At 49.4% G+C, this 19917-nt stretch overlaps 1 protein-coding gene across 17 annotated transcripts in view; it reads right to left on the bottom strand.

Annotated features, from left to right (window-relative positions):
- Nucleotides 1-509: 509 nt before the first annotated feature.
- The window catches only part of svila (supervillin a), a 39761-nt gene continuing 20353 nt past the window's right edge, over nt 510-19917 (bottom strand). For 7 of the 17 annotated variants that reach the window (XM_084702485.1, XM_084702471.1, XM_084702477.1 and 4 more), the window contains 29 exons: nt 18851-19358; nt 17711-17960; nt 15715-15847; nt 13552-13602; nt 13124-13204; nt 12554-12616; nt 11624-11786; nt 11000-11083; nt 10737-10763; nt 10310-10396; nt 9971-10148; nt 9551-9723; nt 9072-9227; nt 8113-8249; nt 7226-7373; nt 6818-6963; nt 6404-6579; nt 5867-6032; nt 5453-5732; nt 5051-5205; nt 4822-4927; nt 4298-4505; nt 4005-4138; nt 3561-3716; nt 3334-3477; nt 3065-3186; nt 2364-2519; nt 2087-2107; nt 510-1471 (listed from right to left, as the gene is read on the bottom strand). In XM_084702485.1, the coding sequence (XP_084558611.1) occupies nt 1385-1471; nt 2087-2107; nt 2364-2519; nt 3065-3186; nt 3334-3477; nt 3561-3716; nt 4005-4138; nt 4298-4505; nt 4822-4927; nt 5051-5205; nt 5453-5732; nt 5867-6032; nt 6404-6579; nt 6818-6963; nt 7226-7373; nt 8113-8249; nt 9072-9227; nt 9551-9723; nt 9971-10148; nt 10310-10396; nt 10737-10763; nt 11000-11083; nt 11624-11786; nt 12554-12616; nt 13124-13204; nt 13552-13602; nt 15715-15847; nt 17711-17960; nt 18851-19358 (4296 nt within the window). In that variant the 3' untranslated portion in view covers nt 510-1384. Of the gene's footprint in view, nt 1472-2086; nt 2108-2363; nt 2520-3064; nt 3187-3333; nt 3478-3560; nt 3717-4004; nt 4139-4297; nt 4506-4821; nt 4928-5050; nt 5206-5452; nt 5733-5866; nt 6033-6403; nt 6580-6817; nt 6964-7225; nt 7374-8112; nt 8250-9071; nt 9228-9550; nt 9724-9970; nt 10149-10309; nt 10397-10736; nt 10764-10999; nt 11084-11623; nt 11787-12553; nt 12617-13123; nt 13205-13551; nt 13603-15714; nt 15848-17710; nt 17961-18850; nt 19359-19917 lie in introns of those variants that run through there. The other 10 variants (XM_084702484.1, XM_084702488.1, XM_084702473.1 and 7 more) reach the window with 9 other exon arrangements.

Genomic DNA, 19917 nt, shown 5'->3' with positions numbered 1-19917 from the left:
CTGGCTGTCATCTAGGATCTACAGGTCATTTCTAAGAACAAATACATCTTAGTAATAAAATAATGTCATGAGAATGTTTTTTCCAACTAATATTTTTACTAATATTCCAAAATGCATTCATTTTAGGTTTTTAAAAACAGTAACACGGGTGGAAATGGCGTAGGCAAGTAAACAAGGCCCCCCCAAAAATATACTTATAAAGAGTAATTTATCACACTGTGGCTCTAATGTGATATTCTAACCCCCTTAGTGATAATAGAGGTTATTTGACACCCCCTTTCATGCATACAGTCAGAATTCATTATCAGTCTTTTAGCGCCACTTGCTGGATAAACCAAGAAGTTGTTGATCATCTGAATGGATAATCTGAAAATACATTGCTAACTTAAGTGTAGGACTCCAAAATCAATGTCTTGGACACTTTAGGTGTATTGCATTGGTTAATTTCTCTAATAAAGGCAAAATGATTCAAAGATTTTCGGAGAAAAAAAAAAAGCACAAAAACGTAATCAGGATTAACAACTTTCAGTGTTTATTTCTCTAATATCATTTATATCACAAAAAGAGTCTTAAAAATGCATACTAATATTTTATCTGTATAGAAACTGTACACAAAAGCAAGGCACTATACATTGGTGAATTTATTACCACCCCATTCCTCATGAGATGCAATACTTAAAAATCCAACTGCACCCCCTGAGTACCTGACATGACGGCACAGTGCAGAACACCTCACACATCAGACAGAAAACACTAGAAGACACCCAGTCCTGCTGTAAAACAATCAATAAAAGGCTCTTCTTTATTTATTCAGTTCCTTATGTGGTGTTAAATACTATTTATTTATAATGCATAGAATATATAATGCACAGACGTTGAAGAAGAGCTGGGTGGAGCTAGAGAGGGGGGCTGGAGGGTGGAGTGACAGATCCACTCCCCAGCCTGACAGGGGTGTCAGGGATGGTGATGTATGGCTGACCATAACGTATGGATGTGCAGGCTTGAGCAGTCCTTTAGAAGCACAATATAAATAGATAACAACCTGGATGAAGGAAAGGCGTAAAAAACTCAACAAAAACGACCTGGTCCATTATACACAAACGCACGCACGCACACAGGTCCATCCTAGAGAGACGCCACACACATCTCTTGCCTCAGAAAAAGTGAAAAACAAATCAAAGAACAGAGACAGGGGAAGAAAAAAAAAAAACAAGGCAAGAGGCTGGCCACACCTCCGCCCCAACGTCCGGCCCCCTCCCCTCCATGTCTCCATGAGGGGGGGGGGTTGAATATTTAGAGTTCCCACTGGCTTGCACCACCAATGTTGTCCGCTCATCTCCGTCTTCCTCCCCGCTAGCTTTCTCTTGCTCTCCACCCAAACGCTCTAGAACAGTCCTTTGGCTTTCTTTACGTTCACCTGCTTCCAGCCAGGCAAGCACTCATACTCCTCTCTCGACATTTCCAACGCTTTCTGTTGAGACACACATACAATTTGTCCCTATGCTAGGTAAGTAGATCGAAAATGGGTGAAGACCATAAACACCCCGCTCCCCCCCCCCCCCCACACACACACACACACACACACACACACATCAAACAGTTTGTGTGACACTATCAAGAATTATAACTGTGCATTTCACCAGTTCATCAAATCATAAATGACAGCAGCAGAAACAACCTACTTTGACCACGGGACTTCAACCTGAGAAGAACACACCATCCAAACAGGTGTGACAGTAACACATGCTCAGGCTTAACAGACATACTGGCATTACTCCACCCGTAATTAGGATAAATAAATTAAGATTGTATAAAACCACAAACAGCTCGTTCACTCCAGTATTTAGTGCAATTAGCACACAACCAAGTTTGTGAACTGCAAACAAAGGCACAAAAAAAACAAGTGAGAGATGCCGCCATTTTTGTTCCACACCTTGCTTTGTTATGAAAGGAAGGGAGGATGAAGGAGGGAAAGCAGCAGGTGAAAAAGCAGCACACTGAAATGATGGGTGTTGTAGTTCAAGTGATCAAGCGAGGATGCTGTGAGTGTCTAGGGCCCCACGCCTGCGCAACTCAAAGAACTCACCTTCCCATAAGCCCCCACATCCTGAAAGGTGAAGTGGTACAGTAAATTGATGAGTACAAAAGAGAAAGAGAGAGACATAAAGAGAGGGGGAGAGAGATAGATAAAAGGGATGAAGGAGAACAGATACAGCACTGACATGAACAAAGACGACAGCAAGGCAGAGAGGAGGTCAAGAGGACATCTCCACTTCACAAAGTCTATAGGAGTTATGACCCAAGTGAATGTGGGGGAAAGTCGATGCAAACTGCAACCAACTCCATTCCTCCCCGGAACCCACCTCAAAGTCGTCATCTGACAGGTAGATCTCCAGACGCAGAGGGTCGACGCCCTCGGGCAGTGGCCTGGCCAGCAGCTCTGTCAGGGGGTAGGCTGTCTTACACAGCCTGGCCAGCACGTCCTCCACCAGGATGATCTGGTTACACACCTCCGCCTCCTGACAGGACGGAAGGCTGTTACTGACAGACCATCACCTGACCATCTATGGGCTGTGGCGACGTGCTTAACATTTCGAGTGCTTTTAACCAGTATAAGAGGAAGTGAACTCCTGGACAATGGGTGGGTGGTGAGGTTGGGGGGGTGGTGAGGTTGAGGGGGTGGTGAGGTTGGGGGGGTGGTGAGGTTGAGGGGGTGGTGAGGTTGAGGGGGTGGTGAGGTTGAGGGGGTGGTGAGGTTGAGGGGGTGGTGAGGTTGAGGGGGCGGTGAGGTTGGGGGGGGTGAGGTTGGGGGATGGTGAGGTTGAGGGGGTGGTGAGGTTGAGGGGGTGGTGAGGTTGAGGGGATGGTGAGGTTGAGGGGGCGGTGAGGTTCAGGGGGCGGTGAGGTTGAGGGGGTGGTGAGGTTGAGGGGGCGGTGAGGTTGAGGGGGCGGTGAGGTTGAGGGGGCGGTGAGGTTGAGGGGGCGGTGAGGTTGGGGGGGTGGTGAGGTTGAGGGGGTGGTGAGGTTGGGGCGGTGGTGAGGTTGAGGGGGGGTGAGGTCGTACCCTCTCGGTGATATCAGCGATGTCCTCGCGGTGCTCCCAGCTGGGGAACATGTTGGTGAAGGTCAGGGGCTCTAACCCGGCGTGGATCAGGTAAGACTTGGGGGGCTTCTTCTCATTTTTCGCTGTGGGGGGGGAACGAGGGGGGAGTGAGGGGAGGGGGGGGTAGAGAGAGAGAATGGTAAGACGGCAAACAAACTCGATACATAGAATGAGATGCCAGAATCCACGCGACACCTACCCCCCAAACCGCAAATTGTCTGGAGGCGTACCTTGGCAGTACTGCAGCACTGTCTCCATGGCACACTTCCTGTCTGCGTCCCAGCGGATGCGGGCGGAGCCGGGGCTCTCGATATCCTGAGGCCACCAGCCCTGCCACAGGTACACCTCGTGGTGGTTGTCCACGAGGAACAGGGCTGCTCACGCACAGAACCAAGACAAAACATCAGAAACACCAAAACACAGTGAGACAGCACTTGTACATTTCAAGGGTGTGTACCTGGCTGGGAGGCAGTATACAGGTCTTCCTGTAAGAAGGGCAGAGAGTTGACCAGGCTGGGCTCTCTTGCGGGGTAAAAGAACTCCGTGGCAACAAACTCCCCAGAGCAGCTGCTGAGTTGGTAGAGGCGGGGGGTGAAGTTAAACTTCCCTGGATCTGACGGGGGAGGGGGCAAAGGTCACGACATCACGCCACAACACATTTTAGGGTACTCTTCAATACATCTTTCCTTCTCATGAGAGGATGGGTGAAAGAAGGAATGTCACGCAGGTCAGTTGTGTTCAAAAGGAGAGAGGAGGAGGGAGGCATGAGTGTTGTAACAATTGAAACTGGGCCCAAGACAGGACAAAAGACCATCAAAGGCAGAGCAACTAAGGAGTCTCTGTGAGAGAGAGAGGAAAAATCTTGTTTCCATCCTGGGATTTGAATGCAATGTCTGCTGACCTTGAAGCATGCAGTCGTAAGTCTTCCTGTCCCTCTTCCCCAGTGCCTCCCAGAATTCCACGGGCTCCGAGCCCTCGTCAAACTCATGGATGGTCACCTTGCAGCTGGTGTGGAGCCCCGCCTCCAGCGGACACCTGGACACACACACACACCCCTAGTTGAAACCCACCCCTCGAAAACAGTGCCCTCCATTTGGGGTGTTCTCATCGCCCCCTTGTGGGGGGCAGTGATAAAGCAGGTGTGCACATCCAGGAAAAGCCTCACGGCATGTGCAGGAAAATCTAGCCACTCACTGCTCCTTGATCCTGTTGGCGGCGGTGCGCGCCACGTCCCGCGCGTGCGTCTGGGTCTTGCAGCCGTGCCACAGGTAGATGAGAGCCTGGCTCACGCTCAGCAGGGCCATGGAGGCCCGCGAGCGCAGGCTGGTGCTGTGGCACGCCACCTCCAGCAGGTGGGCCTCCGCCGGCGCCTCGCCTCGCACGCAGTACAGCCGCCAGTCATCTGAGGGGCAGGAGGAGGAGGAACAGAGAGAGGGGGTGTTATACTGGAGAAATAAAAGACACCCAGTGTGCATTTTTGTAGGACTGGGGTTTCCGAATATCTCCAGTGGAAGCATCCTTCCCTGAGGTAGTCTAGTATCAAACAATGCGACGGAAAACGACGTCACCAATAAAAGTGTGCTGCAGTGGCTTTCCTGGACAAGAGGAAGGCTTCCAAAACGTACTTATTGATCCCTACTAACTGTTCTCTCAAGAGAGTAGGGCCAGGGCAGGAGAAAAGAGCCAAAGAGAAGGGCAAGGTGAGAGAGTGTGCTTACTCTGGGAGTTCTCCTCCTCCTCCTCCCTCTTCCCAGCATGGACCACCATCCCTCCTTTAAAACACTGGAGGAAACAGGGGGGCTCCTTCCCCTGCTGCACCTGCACCTGGACAACCAGAGAGCGAGAGAGAGACGTCACACACACAGTAGCCCAGGCATCGGCTCCTTCCCTCATGCACTGGCATATATTCATATACTGCGCGCACACACACACACACACACACCGTACCTGTGCTCCTCTCTCCTCGTCCAGCTCCACGGTCATCAGCGCCGACGTTCCCTTCTCGCTGACGGTGGCATTGCGTCCCTGCCAGAAGAAGTAGCAACACTTCTCTTTGCCGGCACCCGCCGTCCTCACCTGCTCTGGATTCTGCCTCCTCCCAACTGAGAGACAGAGAGACGTACACGGCCGACATGTGACTACGCCACTGTTTTGTTTTACCGCACCACGTTAGGTTACCAGACAGAGATGGATGAGGAAGGAGAGAGAGAAAGGAGAAAGGGAGGGGGGGGGGGGGGGGGTAGGAGAAGAAACAAAGGAAGAACAGGAGAGCCCGAAAGAGCAAAGCTCCGGGATGAGGACCCTGAACACCCGCAGTCTCTTTAGAAGGACGAGGCTCTATCCACTCACCTGCCGTGCTCACCATGTACTTCCACTTGACCACGTAGGTGTCGCCCTCGTGGAACTGGCCGATGCTCTGGCGCGGCAGGCGGCTGTAGTCAAACTCCAAGATGTGCCACACCTCCACCGCCAGCGTGCTCACGTCGTAGCTCCGCCTCTCCTCGCCCTCCACCATGCCGTAGCCCCGCCCCACGCTCAGGCCGTCCAGCACGGTGCGCACCGGCGCCTGGAGGAGGGGCAGCATGAGGGCGGCGTCGTACGGGCGCGGCTGCTCCGCTCCCTGCTGCTCCTGGAGGGGTCAGGGGAGAAGCGGGGGGGTCAGAACAGAGATGGGTGGAAGGAAGGAGGCACTGGGTTAGCCAACTACGGTTGAGCTATAAACGACCTGCAACGCAACATAACTAAGATGTGGAACAGCAGTACCTTGTGCTGGCTGTGGTGATTGTGGCCGTTCTTGGCGGGGACTACGCCGGCAGCGGGAGTCTTCTTGGCGTCGGTCCAGTCCAGGAACTTCTCCTTAAACAGGGTGGTCTCGTTGTGCTGAGTCAGCCTCCCGAAAACGGCCCAGTCTGGACGGCCTTGGCCCTTCCTGATGGAAGGGGGGGGGGGGGGGTGTTACCGCAGTAGGGGAGTGTGTCTGTTTGTGCCTCTGGATGGACGCTTCATCCTCGGGCACAAACCCAGAGGCAGGGTGCTTGTGTATGGCAAGAGCAGCCATGACCATTTATAGAGAACAGGTTGAGTCCCGAGCGTCTGGCTCCTGTACGTGCTCCCAAGGTTGTTTACATGTTCTCACATAGTTGGCGAGAGGTTTTATGGGAGAGAATATCAGTACGCTGGAAACATACAGCTTGTCCTGACCTGAGATTAGCAGTGCCGTTTCCTCACGACTAAATAAATAAACACTCCGGTACATGAGACGCCAAGTGTGTGTGTGTGTGTGTGTGTGTACCCCCTCACTTGGGTATGAGGGCGTTGCATTCCCCGGGGTCCAGGGGGTTGATGTCGCAGCAGGTGTAGTCGAAGGTGCCGTTCCACAGGTGCTTGGCCAGCTGGAAGGCCACCTTCCTCTGTGCCAGCGTCACCTCCTTGCCGTGCCACACGTACACCTCGCTGCCAAAGTCAAACACCAGCACCTGGGGAGTCCACACAGACAGGCTGTCATTGGGTTTCAGGTTTTATTAAAAAATAATAATAATTTGGACTTGTGCACAGCTTAAATGCCTATTAAGCTGTGCCTGTATTATATTGCCTTTGGTGATTTCGATAATCATTTATATGTAGATCTTTAAGCTATACAATATAATCATTTTCATTTCCAGTTGTATCCGTCTCTGTGTTTTCGATGAGATGATTGACAAGATGGCTGCCCACCTCTGTGGGCCGGAGCAGAGTGCAGCGGGGGACTTTGCCCCAGAAGTCGTCATCGGGCACCAGTTTGTCATCAAGCAGGCGGTAGATGCAGTTGGTCTCCACAATGGCGCTCTCGTACAGCTCATCCTCATCGGGTGTCCCAGCAGCTACCGGAAACCAGAAGTTGTTTAAACGATCAAGTTTTAAATACCAGAGAGAGCACGCTTTGACTACAAGCCCATGATGCAGTGTGGCCTTAAGGACTCATATCATTTATATACAAGTTCATTTGATCTGCCTGTGACTACATTATTGTAGCATTTTTGCATTAATATAGGTACCAGTGCACTGGTATTGATAATGCTGAGTCTATGTGTACACACAGCCTACACTAGATTATCATATGCTAGGCCAGCACTTTATCCTCACCCTGGTAGCTGGTCTGTCCGCCTAGAACCTTCCAGAAGTCCTTAGCAGCGTGGCTGTGTGTGTTGATGCCTTCCTCAATCACCTGGACATAGTCTGCCTTGCAGCCCAGGTCCCGCTTGGTCTGGATGAAGGCGGCCATCTCTGCAGCCTGGGGCCCAGACACACACGCACACACACACACACAGAAATACAAACAGAAAGAGAGACAGGAAACCAAGGAGGTGGGTTAGATACAACATGACACAGCAATACCACAATAACAACTACTTCCTTACTGTAAATGCGAACAGACTTCTTGGTGAACAAAAGGCTTTTCTAAATTTGTTCTGAAACTAGGGCTGTCGTGAGTCAGAAAATGAGTCTATACTGAATGTTGTCTTTAGGAGGTAAACATGGAAATTTCTACTGATAAAACAGTCTGTCAAAATGAGTTCAGTGTGATGCCTGGCTACCCAGAGGGCTTGGCGGCTGCGCTGAACAATGGGCTTGGGTCTACATGTCAGCATGCAGCTTCCTGCAGCTGGTTTCCTCTCACACTCCACTTCCTTTGCTACGCAATACCCGCTTCCTGCCGAGGCGGTGTTTACTTCCTGTATTTGAAGCACACGCCTGATGACAACATCAGGCCCTTTAAAACACTGAGCAGTATGAGACGCGTGAGCCACACTACTAACGATGCTCTGGAACACCCAGACTGGGTTGGAAGCTTAGTTTGACTGTAGGTACTGTGCTGTGATTGCTTATTAATGTATGATATCCGTCTGCCTGTCTGCCCATCCATTTGTACATTGCAGTGTTTCCATTGATTTTGCCGTGGCGGCCCGCCAGACCTGCCCCCACTGCTAAAACAAATCCTATAGGAAACACTGTTTGTTCCACAGACTCACCTTGGCCTTTTCAATGACATTGGCAAACTCCCCTGTCCAAATGAAGCAGTATTGGCGTGTGACAAGCAGAAAGCAGTCTCCGCTGTTCAACGAAGATGATCTGGGCTCAACTAGCCTGGTCTGGACGTGGCGGCGACCTAGTAAAACACACAGGTTACTACTATCCGTTTCAAGAATCAGTGGCTATAGAAAATAAACAGCACGCTAACACATGTAGCCTTTAGATTAGAATCAAACTAATAATATGCCTTGCATGTGTTTTAACAGCTTTGGGGGTGGATTAGGGAGAGAGAGGGCTTGAAGGGACAGTCAAGCCCAGGATAGAGAGAGCTGACTTGAGACAGAATGATTTAGAGACCCCAGCTGTTACCCAGAGCCCCTTGGAGGAGATGCAAAAGAAACCAAAATGGCCATGAAAACTTTGCTTAGCCTTTTTCCTCTGCGTTGAAACCTCCATTAGAGAGGAAGTCTTTGAAGAGAATCCTTCACAGCTTAGAGTGAACCCCAATTATTTTTTAGTTTTTATCCCTCAACGAACGTCAGAGCTTAGAATGAGGTCAGTGGGACCTATCTGGCAGAACTCTGGAGGAGCTGCAGCAGTATCAGGATTTGGGGAGACAACTGCCAGGGGAACAACACACTAAAAATGGTCAGGCAGCCATTTTGCTCAATGTTTAACTGTCTTTACTCCAGTAAAAATGTTCAATCTTTTTGTAAGTTAACGGTTTTCTCCTCGCCTGACTCATCTAGAAGTCTGCCCTACTGTACTTTTTTTAGGCCAGTGACCTGATTAAAAGGATGATGTTTTTCTACTTGTTGTGAAGGGGCCAGGAAACGTTCTACTGGGGGTACCCACACATGCATAAGACCTCAAAATGCCCTTGTAGTGACCTCTGAGGGCTGCTGAGGGTGTGTGTGCTGCACGCATGCACAGGTGTGTGTGTGTGAGATGGAGCTACCTTTGACCTGGATCAGCATGAGCTTCTTGTAGGGCAAGGCACTGTTGTTGGACGTCTGCTCTGAAATGCTGACACTGCGTAGGTGAACACTGCTGAAGTTCTCCTTACTGGCCAGACCAGCTAGAGCAACCTCTGAGAAACCTGAGTTCTTACTCACTGGAGAACACACACAGGACAGAGAGTCTAAGTTGGGATAAAGATACGGTGAATACACACACACAAACCTACAGATCCAATAATCTGTATTTTCATGAAAGACAGGCAGATATATACACACAGCACACATACAATTAAACAAAAACAAAACACATACACCTCAACAAGTTTTAAGACACGTAAAAAAACACGCATTCAGAATTGAAATAACAACCATGCTAACAGAAACACTCTACAATGCAGTCATGACACGACACCCGTTCCTTCTTCAGAGAGTTTGAGCTGGTCTCTCGGGAGTCTATAACAGCGGGAGGTTCACTCACTCTTCTCTGCCTTCATCCTCTTGCTCTCCAGCAGGCCGATGTTGAGCCTCTGCTCCGTGTACTCGTGGCGGATGTCCTCCCTCGCCGCCAGCATCTTCAGGGGGTTCCTGGACGCCGGAACGTTCCGGGCCGGTCGCACTGCCCGCTTGTGCTGCACCATGTCGGAGGTCAACCTGGGAGAGGTGTCAGACGTTAGGGCTTGAAGGAAAGGAAGTAGCGTGTGTATGAGTGTGTGTGTGTCTGTGTACGAAGGGTATGCACAATGCTGACTCATCCTACAGTATGTTAAAATGTATGCCCCAGGGATGCTGTCATGGTATAGTATATCATAATGATTCCCATGTCTCCACTCCATGTGATTTACTTTGATGTTAAAAGTTTCACACAAAGAAAGACATGCAGAGGCTCCACAAGGCTTACATCGGCATGCTGGTACCGAAAATGGCATCAAAGTCCTCCTGGATGTCCACCTGGCAGCTCAGCCGTGGCAGCTCCGCCGCGTGGCGGTAGAACTTGGAGAAGATCTCATCGTCAAGGTCCATCACCTCCTTCACCTTCTTCTCCGTCACTGTGATGGTGGTTTCTGACAGGCCTGACACTGATGGGGTCAAGACGGAGAACGTGGGGGGGGGTGGGGGGGGGGGGGGTGTTGTTAACTGGGTGTCGTTTGCTTGAAGTTTGGCTGATGTTTTTAATGAGGAATAGTATAGTGTGTACACTGTAATCAAAATGGTGTGATGTTCTGAAGACTACAATCACCTTTACTGTTCAGCTTGCCCAAGAAGGACTCCAGCTTATCCAGCTTCCTGTCTGTCTCCAAGTTCATGTCTGGCTTGGCCTCTATCTCTGTTGGGAACACAAGGCAAGTTAGCCTGGAATAGGACTACACAGTGCTGAGCCGCTAAGAATGAATATAACCACAAGTTCATAGAATTTAATCACAACAGTCAGTCACAAGCACAGACTTAGCCACCATGAAACAGTGCTGATCGATTGAGGTTCAGTAGATAAGTCTCATGCATCGATGCAAGCTTTCACCGGCCAACCAAACACTACCCCAGGGTTTCGATATTCTACGAGTCATTGATTGACTTTTAGAACTCAACACACAATCACATGTATTATCATGGTACAATCTGTGAGATTTGATTCATACAATACAACACCAAAAGAAAGATGAATACACCTTCCATTTCGGATATTTCTTCCCAGTCTTCAAAGAAAAACAAAGACATTGGATTAGTCCAAAAAACTAAGAGTGAGAATCAGATTTCGGGTGCTTATTTAAGTAAATATTTAAGCACATAACTGTATTTTCAGTTCATTTTGAATTGGGCAGGTGTGTGTTGGGTGAGAGTGGGGTCTCCTGTGGGGTTAACCAGCCCAAAGGGACAGGAGTCCAGCTAAGGAATACACATCTACCTAGTGAGGGGAGGTTACTATACAAACCTTCTTGTGGTTTGGAGATTGCAGGACTGCTGGTCTTGGGTTTGGAGAGAACTGGAGAGAGGAGAGCTGAGGGAGCAGCCAGACCTAAACCCCCCCCCCCCACACACACACACACACACACACACACACAAACAAAAACAAAAAATAAACACCCAAAGAACCAACCCATGCGCTATAGGCTATTTAAACCCATTCTCCATGTGCTGTATGAACTGCATTACAAGCTTTAGCTAACCTATGCCTAATGCTAAGCTGACAGTAGCTACATGTATTGTTGGCCAACTCTGCTAAGCTAACAGTAGCCAGGCCAACTCCTCCACATTGGTAGCAGGAGGGATCATTGTGTGGGCGGGGCTCTTCTGTCTCATTGGCTATGACAGTAATCCCACCGTGCAGCAAAGGTTTAGCAGTAAACCTGGCTGAAACAGCCCCCCCTAAACTGGCCTCCCACATCCCCCCCGACCAGACCACTGCTAATAGGATAATAGGGGAGGTAATCATATCATTTTCTGCCTGAGTGGAAACCACAGGGGTTGCCGTTTCTGTGTGTGCGTGTGTTTAGGGAGGGAGGTGACATTTTTATTCATCGGTTGCCAAACTGAAAAAGTTTTTATATCGGCGGACCTTTCTTAACCATGCGCCCGGCCACGGTGAACTGAGTGGAGTCGTTGGCGGCGCCGCGGCCCTTGGTCTTCCAGGCCTCCTCGCGGGTGCAGATCATCTGCTTCCTCTCCTGGATGGACATGTGGGCCTCGATACGCTGCATCTCCAGCTCCTCACCCATCCTCTGAGAGAGAGACAGACAGAGAGAGAGAGACAGAGAGACATAGAGAGAGAGACAGAGAGAGACAGAGAGAGAGACATAGAGAGAGAGAGACAAAGAGAGACAGACAGAGAGAGAGTGGACACAGAGTACAGGAGAGAAACAGAGCGGGACGGTAAGGGAGAGAAATTAAGAACACAATAAACAATCTCTCCTCAATAGATCCTACTGTCTGATAGTTTTATGTAAGAGGATCACACACACACACACACACACACACACAACATACTGCCCCAGCTAGCATAACCTATGCACACACTTCCCTTAAAAACACAACCTTGATGTACATTTGTCGTAAATGGTTTATCTGACTTGTCTTCCGTTTCAGGTTGGTTTTAATAATCTAACTGCAAATGCCTCCGAATGTTCACATTTGTACACTTTAGTATGAGGACAGCAGTCAATCACAGATGCAGTTTGTGTATTGTACGTACACAACAACATCTGACTTCTCCAACTTCTCACCCGTTAAGGTTTGGGATCTCAAACCCGAGCCCTGTTTGTATAATCACCATCACACCAAAACAGGCCATGTGACGGTGTGTGTGTACTTGTGTGTGTGTGTGTGTGTGTGCATGTCAGAATGCATGCACTAGCTAATGGTTTGCTATTGTAAGAGGATACGTTTATAAACACTTAAGATAGGTTTATAACACTTAAGTGTTTTACACAGTGACATCTGGCTATGGGAGGTATGATGGAGGAGGGGGGGGGGGCAGGTCGGGGGTCACCTTCCATCTCCAAGGATGTCTCTCATCCACCTGCAACTGCTGCAGGGGTTTAGGTGGAGCGGCCTGCACAACAGGATGGAGGGAGGAGGGCGAGAGAGACAGACAGAGAATGGAAAAGAGAGATGGATGAAGAAGAGGGAGCAGCCTATGTACTGTATATGCGTAGGCACAAAGCTATGGAGCTGGCGGAGCCATGCCGGGCTGCAGCCCTTCACCAGAAGACGGGGCAAGGGGCACCGTAAGCATGGCGGCCACTGCACACTGAAGCACAGTTGAGAAGGTGCAGACATTATAGGAAGTCATGTGGAAGTCAAACGCACCCAGGCTGAAAGCCTCGGGGGAGCAGGGAGGGGGGGCAGGGAGGGGGGGCAGGTAGAGGGAGCAGAGAGGGGGAGGGATCACGTAGCGTGAAGCCTTGAGCGTCAGCGTTAGACCAACACCAAACACACGAGGAGAGGCTGAGGCTTTTGTAAGTGTGCGGTTATACTTGGTGTTAGGAGGGCAATTAGCACGCGCGTGTGTGTGTGTGCGCCCGTTGGCAGCAGCGGTCACTTCCGTGTGCGGTCTCACCTGGGTTAGGGGGGCATCATGGGGAGTTATGTGGACAGGGGGCTCAGGAGGAGGGGAGAAGGTAGCGGCAAAGACTGGCTCCTGACAAGGCAGTGCCATGGAAGAGTCAGACGTGCACGCGCGCACACACACACACACAGATACAGAGAGAGATACAGACAGACGTATCAAGAGGGTACTGGCTGAAATAGAGAGGTTCAGAAAAGCAGGATGCTGTGTGTAGGGTTAGGAGGAAGGCCCACAGTATGTGAGGATGAGAGCGCCTCGAGGCAACCATGATGGAGGGATTACGACACTTGATGGACAGCAGGGATGTTTTAGAGCAGGATAATAACACCACCAACCAGGGGAACACCACTGTGACGGTAGGTGAAAATACACCACTGGTGAATGTTCGGACACCAGTGTGTTCCAGCGCCCTAGCTTACCCAGAGTTGATCCGCCACGGCAAACTCATCGATCACCATGGGCCCTTCGTCCTAAAGAGAGCAGCCGAGGGAAGAGAGGGGGGACAGGGGGGTCTGTAGGAGTGGTGGGTCCCTGTTGTGGTAGGGTGTGATGCTAATGTACTGGGCTAACCTGCCATGCTAGGTTGGTTAACAAAGTAGGCTGCCATGTTAGCGTCATCTACATGCCGTTTTCCAATGTTGTCGAGTTGCTAAAATTGTTACAGTAACATCATAACTGTGCTTATGTTTAAAGATATAGCTAACCTATGTTAACTTAGCTGAGGTACTACTAATGTAATAAACGGACAATATGAACGCAACTTTATGAACTTCTAGTCATACTAACACATAATAAACCCTTCTGGTCAAACAGAGATGGGAATTATGACAGTCGCCAACGTGATGGTCTTCAAAAAAACATTTTCCTTCTTGGACAGGCGATTAAGCAGGATGTGTTTCTATTTCAGTATGCGTTTACAGTCCCAACAAAGAGACCACAGAGAAGCTAATCCACATCCTGCAGCCTGACGAACAATCTACTGTTCTGTGCTGGGTCATTATCTATCCAACGACCCCATCCTCTCCCTGCCTCAGACCGCATCCTCTGACCTCATCAGAGTCCACTAGCTGAGCTGAATGGGAAGATTAAGAAGCGACGCAAAAAATTAGGATCTATTTTTTTTGTAAAACTGAGGGACAGGCCTTTTCATGTTAATTCGATTCAACGGTTTTGTGCTCCAACTATTCTTTTCCTTAATCTTCTCATCTTGAAATGACTCCGATGCTGTAGAATTTGTGAGAGTGATGTGACATGAGTCTCTGCTCTTCACTTTCCCTGAGCAGAGAATGGGAGGTTGTTGCGTAACCTTCAGTGCCCTAAATGATTCCGTCAACACATCTGATGTTTGGTGGGTGTGCTTTCCGGCTGGTTGATTGCACTTAACGTATTTGCACAGTCTCTTAGAAAACATTCAAATATCTAAGCAAGGATGGAGTATTATCAAAACACAGTTTGACTTTGTGGAAAGGACACGAGCTGTGTTGAGAATACTTCTAAACAGAGGGGGGTGTCCCAGCTGGCCCAGTGACAGAATGACAGATGTAGAGTCAAGCAGCATGCAGTGATTGAAACAAGGTTTATTTGATCATAATGAAGACACATGCAAACAGAGAAAATGACAAACAAGGTAGAAGAGAGAGGTTCCAGTACATGTAACATGCATGGGTTATTGAAGACAGATAGGTGGAAAGATGCATGCCAGACATACAAAGATACGTGCCTGATCCCCGATCACCACTGAAGATTGTCATGTGACTCAATTATTTCACCAAATGATTCCCAACACAAAGAGCAAATCCTTTGCATTCCATACTCCCTTGTCACAAGAATGAAACAATTTTGAAACCAACGTGGACTGGCAACTGGGATAAATGATTTAACCATAAAAACATTACTATCAATTCTTTTTCACCCAGCACTGCTCACTACAGAATAGTAAATCCCGATCTCTAGACCAGAGGAAGTGACAGTATGGGCACACACGGTTCATTAGATTAAAGGCTAAATCTGCATGTCTTGATAAGTCCAATCAAAACTTAAATATGTTTCCAAGGGCCATTTACACACACAGTGCAAGATTCCCTTTACCAAAGTTCTAAGCAGTAATCTGACACAGCATGTGAAACAAGGTGAGATGAAACAGGTTGAGAAGAACAGAACAGAACAGAGACAGACACAAGCCTAACACACGACAGCAGAGACGATGTACAACCCCTCTGTTTAGACACATCCTCCCTTCTGCCCAGGAACAAAGCCAACAAAGTCAAACACCTAAATAACATGCAACAGTATTACTGTCAAGATTGCTGTTGTGGTTTCTGTGGTGCGCATCATCTAGATGTGTTTGTATTTAGTATGAAAGCTACAGTAGAGACTGATTAGACAATCTCCTTCCCCCAGTGGCAGCAGTGTGTGTGTGTGTGTGTGTGTGTGTGTGTGTGTGTGTGTGTGTGTAACCAACACGGTATGCACAATAAAACACCATCACTGGGCTGGTTTGCGAGACTAATTGTTGTACAAGGTGGACTGTATGCACGTAACCTCTGGGTTTAGGGGTCAGGGGCCAACTCAGGTGAGGTTACCTTCTTTTTGAAGTTCTGCTCCACCTCCCAGAGTTGAACGTGTTGCTCCGACACCGCAGCTTTGACCACATCCTGCTTCCTGTTGATGCGGTTGCGCCAGTCATCTTCACCACTCTTCTTCAGCAGGGCCAGTCTGAGGGGCAGGGAGGGAGGGGGAGAGGGAGGGGAAGAGGGAGTGAAAAGAGAAATGGTGTCAGATTCTGGCCTTGTCTGTCTGACTTAACCAGAGGAAGTTGCTCTGCGCCTCCTGTATCTAAGCAGAGCAGGGCAGAGTCTCTCTGCGGTCTACTTTGCTAATTTATTTGGGTCCTGGAGCAGAACTTGACGCACCACTGGCAGTCTTAAAGAGGGTTGACACCAAACAGCACTGAGTGTCGATTTCCTCACTGAAGGTTTGGAGAGTCTGTTGATATTATTGTCCTTTGTTGATAATACTTTCCTTTTCCCTGGATGGAGTCAATTTCAAACATATATCCAAAGGATTTAGAGAGTTTGTATAAGAGTCAGCATTAAGAGTCAAAGTACAGTACAGAAGATTACTACTCAGATACAGTACCAACAATCAGAATGGTCAGCTATGGTCTACTAAACACACACACACACGTCCTATGAACCCAATCAAGCTGCTAAATGGATATAAAAAGCTGACAAGGAAAAGTAAACCACAACACTATTTCACAGAAGATAAATGTTCCATTCTAGATTCTGAAGTGTGAGTAATGCTGGAGCTGATGGTCCAAACACGCCTGAGGGGAGGAGCTACTCTGAAGGGATGTCCAATCATGTGGGAGCAGAGGGTGGTGGTGGGGGGAGGGGGTCAGTGACCTCTGCCCCCATCACAAGCACCCCTCTGTTTAGTCTACATCACTGAGAATGATGTTCTGTGGGCTTGGGTGAGGGAGGGAGGGGGGGGTGAGAGCATTTTAAAATGACCCCCCAGAATAGAAATGTTAACGTTTACTGCACTGTTCTGTGTTTTGGTTAGAACAAAGAACTATGGTCAGATTTAACCATGAGTAAAATCACCAAGTTTAACATTCTGCAAATTCTGACTGTCCAGCTACAATTGGCTGATGGGAAATCAGGCCAGCAAACTTGTTGATGTGGTGACAGAATGTGACATCATTGTCATGGTGGTCATGTGATAATGATGACCACCGTGGGTACAAACACGGCAAAGCACAAGTGAAAAACACTATGTAACACACACACACACACACACACACACACACTCACACACTGTTCTCTTTCAGCCCTCACCCAGCTCTTGGAAGAACATGTTGATCCCTTATGTCATCAATCAATTTACTGGCTAACGTGCATCCTAGCGTGTTCACGAGTCATGTCCAATGCTGACACAAGTGGACTTATGTAATGTTTGGATCTGACGTGGAGTTCAATAACCAGTCTGTAAAACTCGAACACCGCAGTAGAGTCCAAACATGATTTACTGCTTCACGTCACATTCAGATCATTTATGATTTATCCAATCAAATGTTAAATAAACACAGAGCTGTAGGACAACCTATTCTCCTTTTAAGAGGAGAGGGGAGAAGGAATGAGGTTAGAGCTCTCCTGCTGTTTCAGTCTTTCTCCTGGGGTGCCCAGCCAGCCAGCACAGCAGGCTCAAAATAACCTCCCCAACTCATTCCTCTCACTCTCTCTCTCTCTCCCTCTATCTATCCCTCTCTTTCTACACCTTTTCATATATCTGGGTTCAGCAAACGTGTTCAAACCCTTCAGATTGTGTCATCTCCCAAACACAGTGCAGCACACTCAGTCAGCTAGATACTTTATCATCACATGCTGTGCGACGTTTACTGAAACACATTCCAACACTACGCGACCAATTCAAAACACGAAGCAACCCATTCTAACAGCACATTTGAACGTCAGACCGAGTGGGAACTCGGACACAGCCCGAAATCAACCCGCAAAGACACGGCAAGGCATCTAGTTACACAGCGCCACCAGTGCAAACGTTGGAAACGCTCACCTCTCTTTGATGGACATCTGTCTGGCCGACATGGCTTCTGTCAGGTCGTCTCCCGTCTCTGGCTGGACCGGGCAGGGTTCCTGTTGGCTGGCGTCAGCGCGCGTGTCCGTGCCCGGCTCCCCCGCGGTGGGGGGTGCAGACGAGCAGGGCTCCTGTGTGTGTGCGTGTGCAGCCGGGGGCACACTCCTGGAGCAGGACGACGCTGTGGCAGCCGCTGCTCTCGTCTGTGGTGATGATGCCGCACAGGGCTCTGGAACACACACACAGAGAAAGGAGTTAGGACAGCCTCGGCACCATCAATAATCCACTGGTTGTGTTCGCACACATGCACATTCCATTCACTCAGTGAGTCCCTTCACTTCACACACACTGCGTCTCTTGCTCACTCGCACGTACACGCGTCATTCAGACAAGCACACACAAACTCCCACACCTACGCACCAACTTAGAAGTGCAAATACTTCCCGCTTCGTAAAAAGTTGTAAACAGCTAGCAAGTTGCTCACACAAACTCTGCACAGTTGAAATTCCCCTCAGTCTTGTTAGCCTCGACAATGAGAACAAATTCTTCCTACATTGTTACTCCAGGACCTCTGTCTCTTTCTGTGTGTGTGTGTGTGCGCCTCTGAGGCAGTTTAAACAACGCTAGCTCTATTCTCTACTCCTCCCTCTATATCTTTCAGCCTTTTTTCTCTTACTCTGTCATGACATTTCCTGTGAATGACTCTGAACCCTATTGTATGTTCAGACAAGTGAAAGCTTGAAAGCAGAAAACGCTTCACAGACACAACAGGGAACACTTGACACAGAAATACATCCGTTTTGGTGCAAGATTATTACCTAATTAGCATAGAATTATGGCTAGTGACGTTTTCAGTTGAGCAAGTGCTACATATATCAGGCTATGGGCCAGAAGTATGAGTCTGCTGTAGTATGACGAGCCAAGACAGTTGATGTAATGTCATCCGTCAGATGAGCTGAGATGTTTACACAGTGCATGCTCTCAAGAGAAAGGGAGAGTGAAAAGGAGATAGAGAGAGACACACAGAGAGAGAGACAGAGAGAGAGACAGAGAGAGAGGAATATGTGAAAAGTCTCCCAATTCCCCTGTTGTTCTCATGCCACCAGAGCTCATTCTTACCCGCAATGATGCCTGTGGACATCTGGTCTTCTGGGTAGGGTAGTTCCTGTGAGGATTGACTCTCCCACATATAGTCCCTCTGCTCATCCCACTTTCTCCCCTGGGGTTGGGGCGGGGGAGTTTGTTGTACTGCTCTGTCCGGAGAGGCCAGCTTCCTCTTCCCTCCCCCCAGACCAGCTTCCTCTCCCTGGGGCAACTCCAACTCGTGCTGGGCCTGCTGCTGATGCTGGTCCAGAGAGGCCTGAGAAGGCAGCTCTGGTCTCCAGCCTGCCCCGTCCGTGGCCTGGGCAGGGAGGTGAGGGGTGGTCTGGGTGATGGGGTTGTGGGGGCTCCCGGGGCCAGACCTCTCGTAGTACCCAGGGACGGGGGCCGTGGGGCTGGCCTCGTCGGGCACGCTGGCCTGGGCCAGGTGGATGTCTCCGGCGTGGTCTGTGGAGAAGGTGCCTCCTGGTCGGAGCGTGGACAGTGAGGAGGAGGAGGACAGCTTGGACACAGCTCCGTGGTGCAACTGGATGGAAAGAGGAGTGAAAGAGGGATGCAGAGATGGGGACAGACGGAATTACACAGAGAGAAAGAGAAAGAGAGAGAGAGAGAGAGAGAGAGTTAGGGGGAGGGAGGGAGAGGTCAGTATGGATGTTGAAAGCCTTTCCAAGCAGACAGGCAGACAATGTACAATTCTATCACGCTGACTCATCGCAACCTGACTCAACGCACTTCCTGGCTGTCATGCACTCCCCCCCTCTCTCGACACTCGATGCACCCTTCCCCTCACGCCCAACCACAAACCACAATGCAACCAGCTGAAGCCAACTGACTCGGCAGAAGTGGGGCCAAGTACCCCCACGCGTCACTTTAAAGCCGACTCATGCTCCGATCACTCAGGGGAGGCCTCCCCATCCATGACGTCACTCCAAACCGCCGTGCTTTCTCGAGTTCAAATGAAGGATGACGCTTTCAACTTGGCCGGCCTTGATCGCGTCAAGGAAAAACGACGGCGTCAATAAACGGCCTTCGAATAACCTCGACAATGCGGTGCCTTCACACACAGGTCATGACTCTCCTTTTCT

The sequence above is a fragment of the Hypomesus nipponensis genome, chromosome 8, assembly GCF_054491055.1.
Source record: "Hypomesus nipponensis isolate SF chromosome 8, ASM5449105v1, whole genome shotgun sequence".
In the NCBI taxonomy this organism is placed as follows: Eukaryota; Metazoa; Chordata; class Actinopteri; order Osmeriformes; family Osmeridae; genus Hypomesus; species Hypomesus nipponensis.
This window is presented reverse-complemented; position numbering and strand designations above follow the sequence as displayed.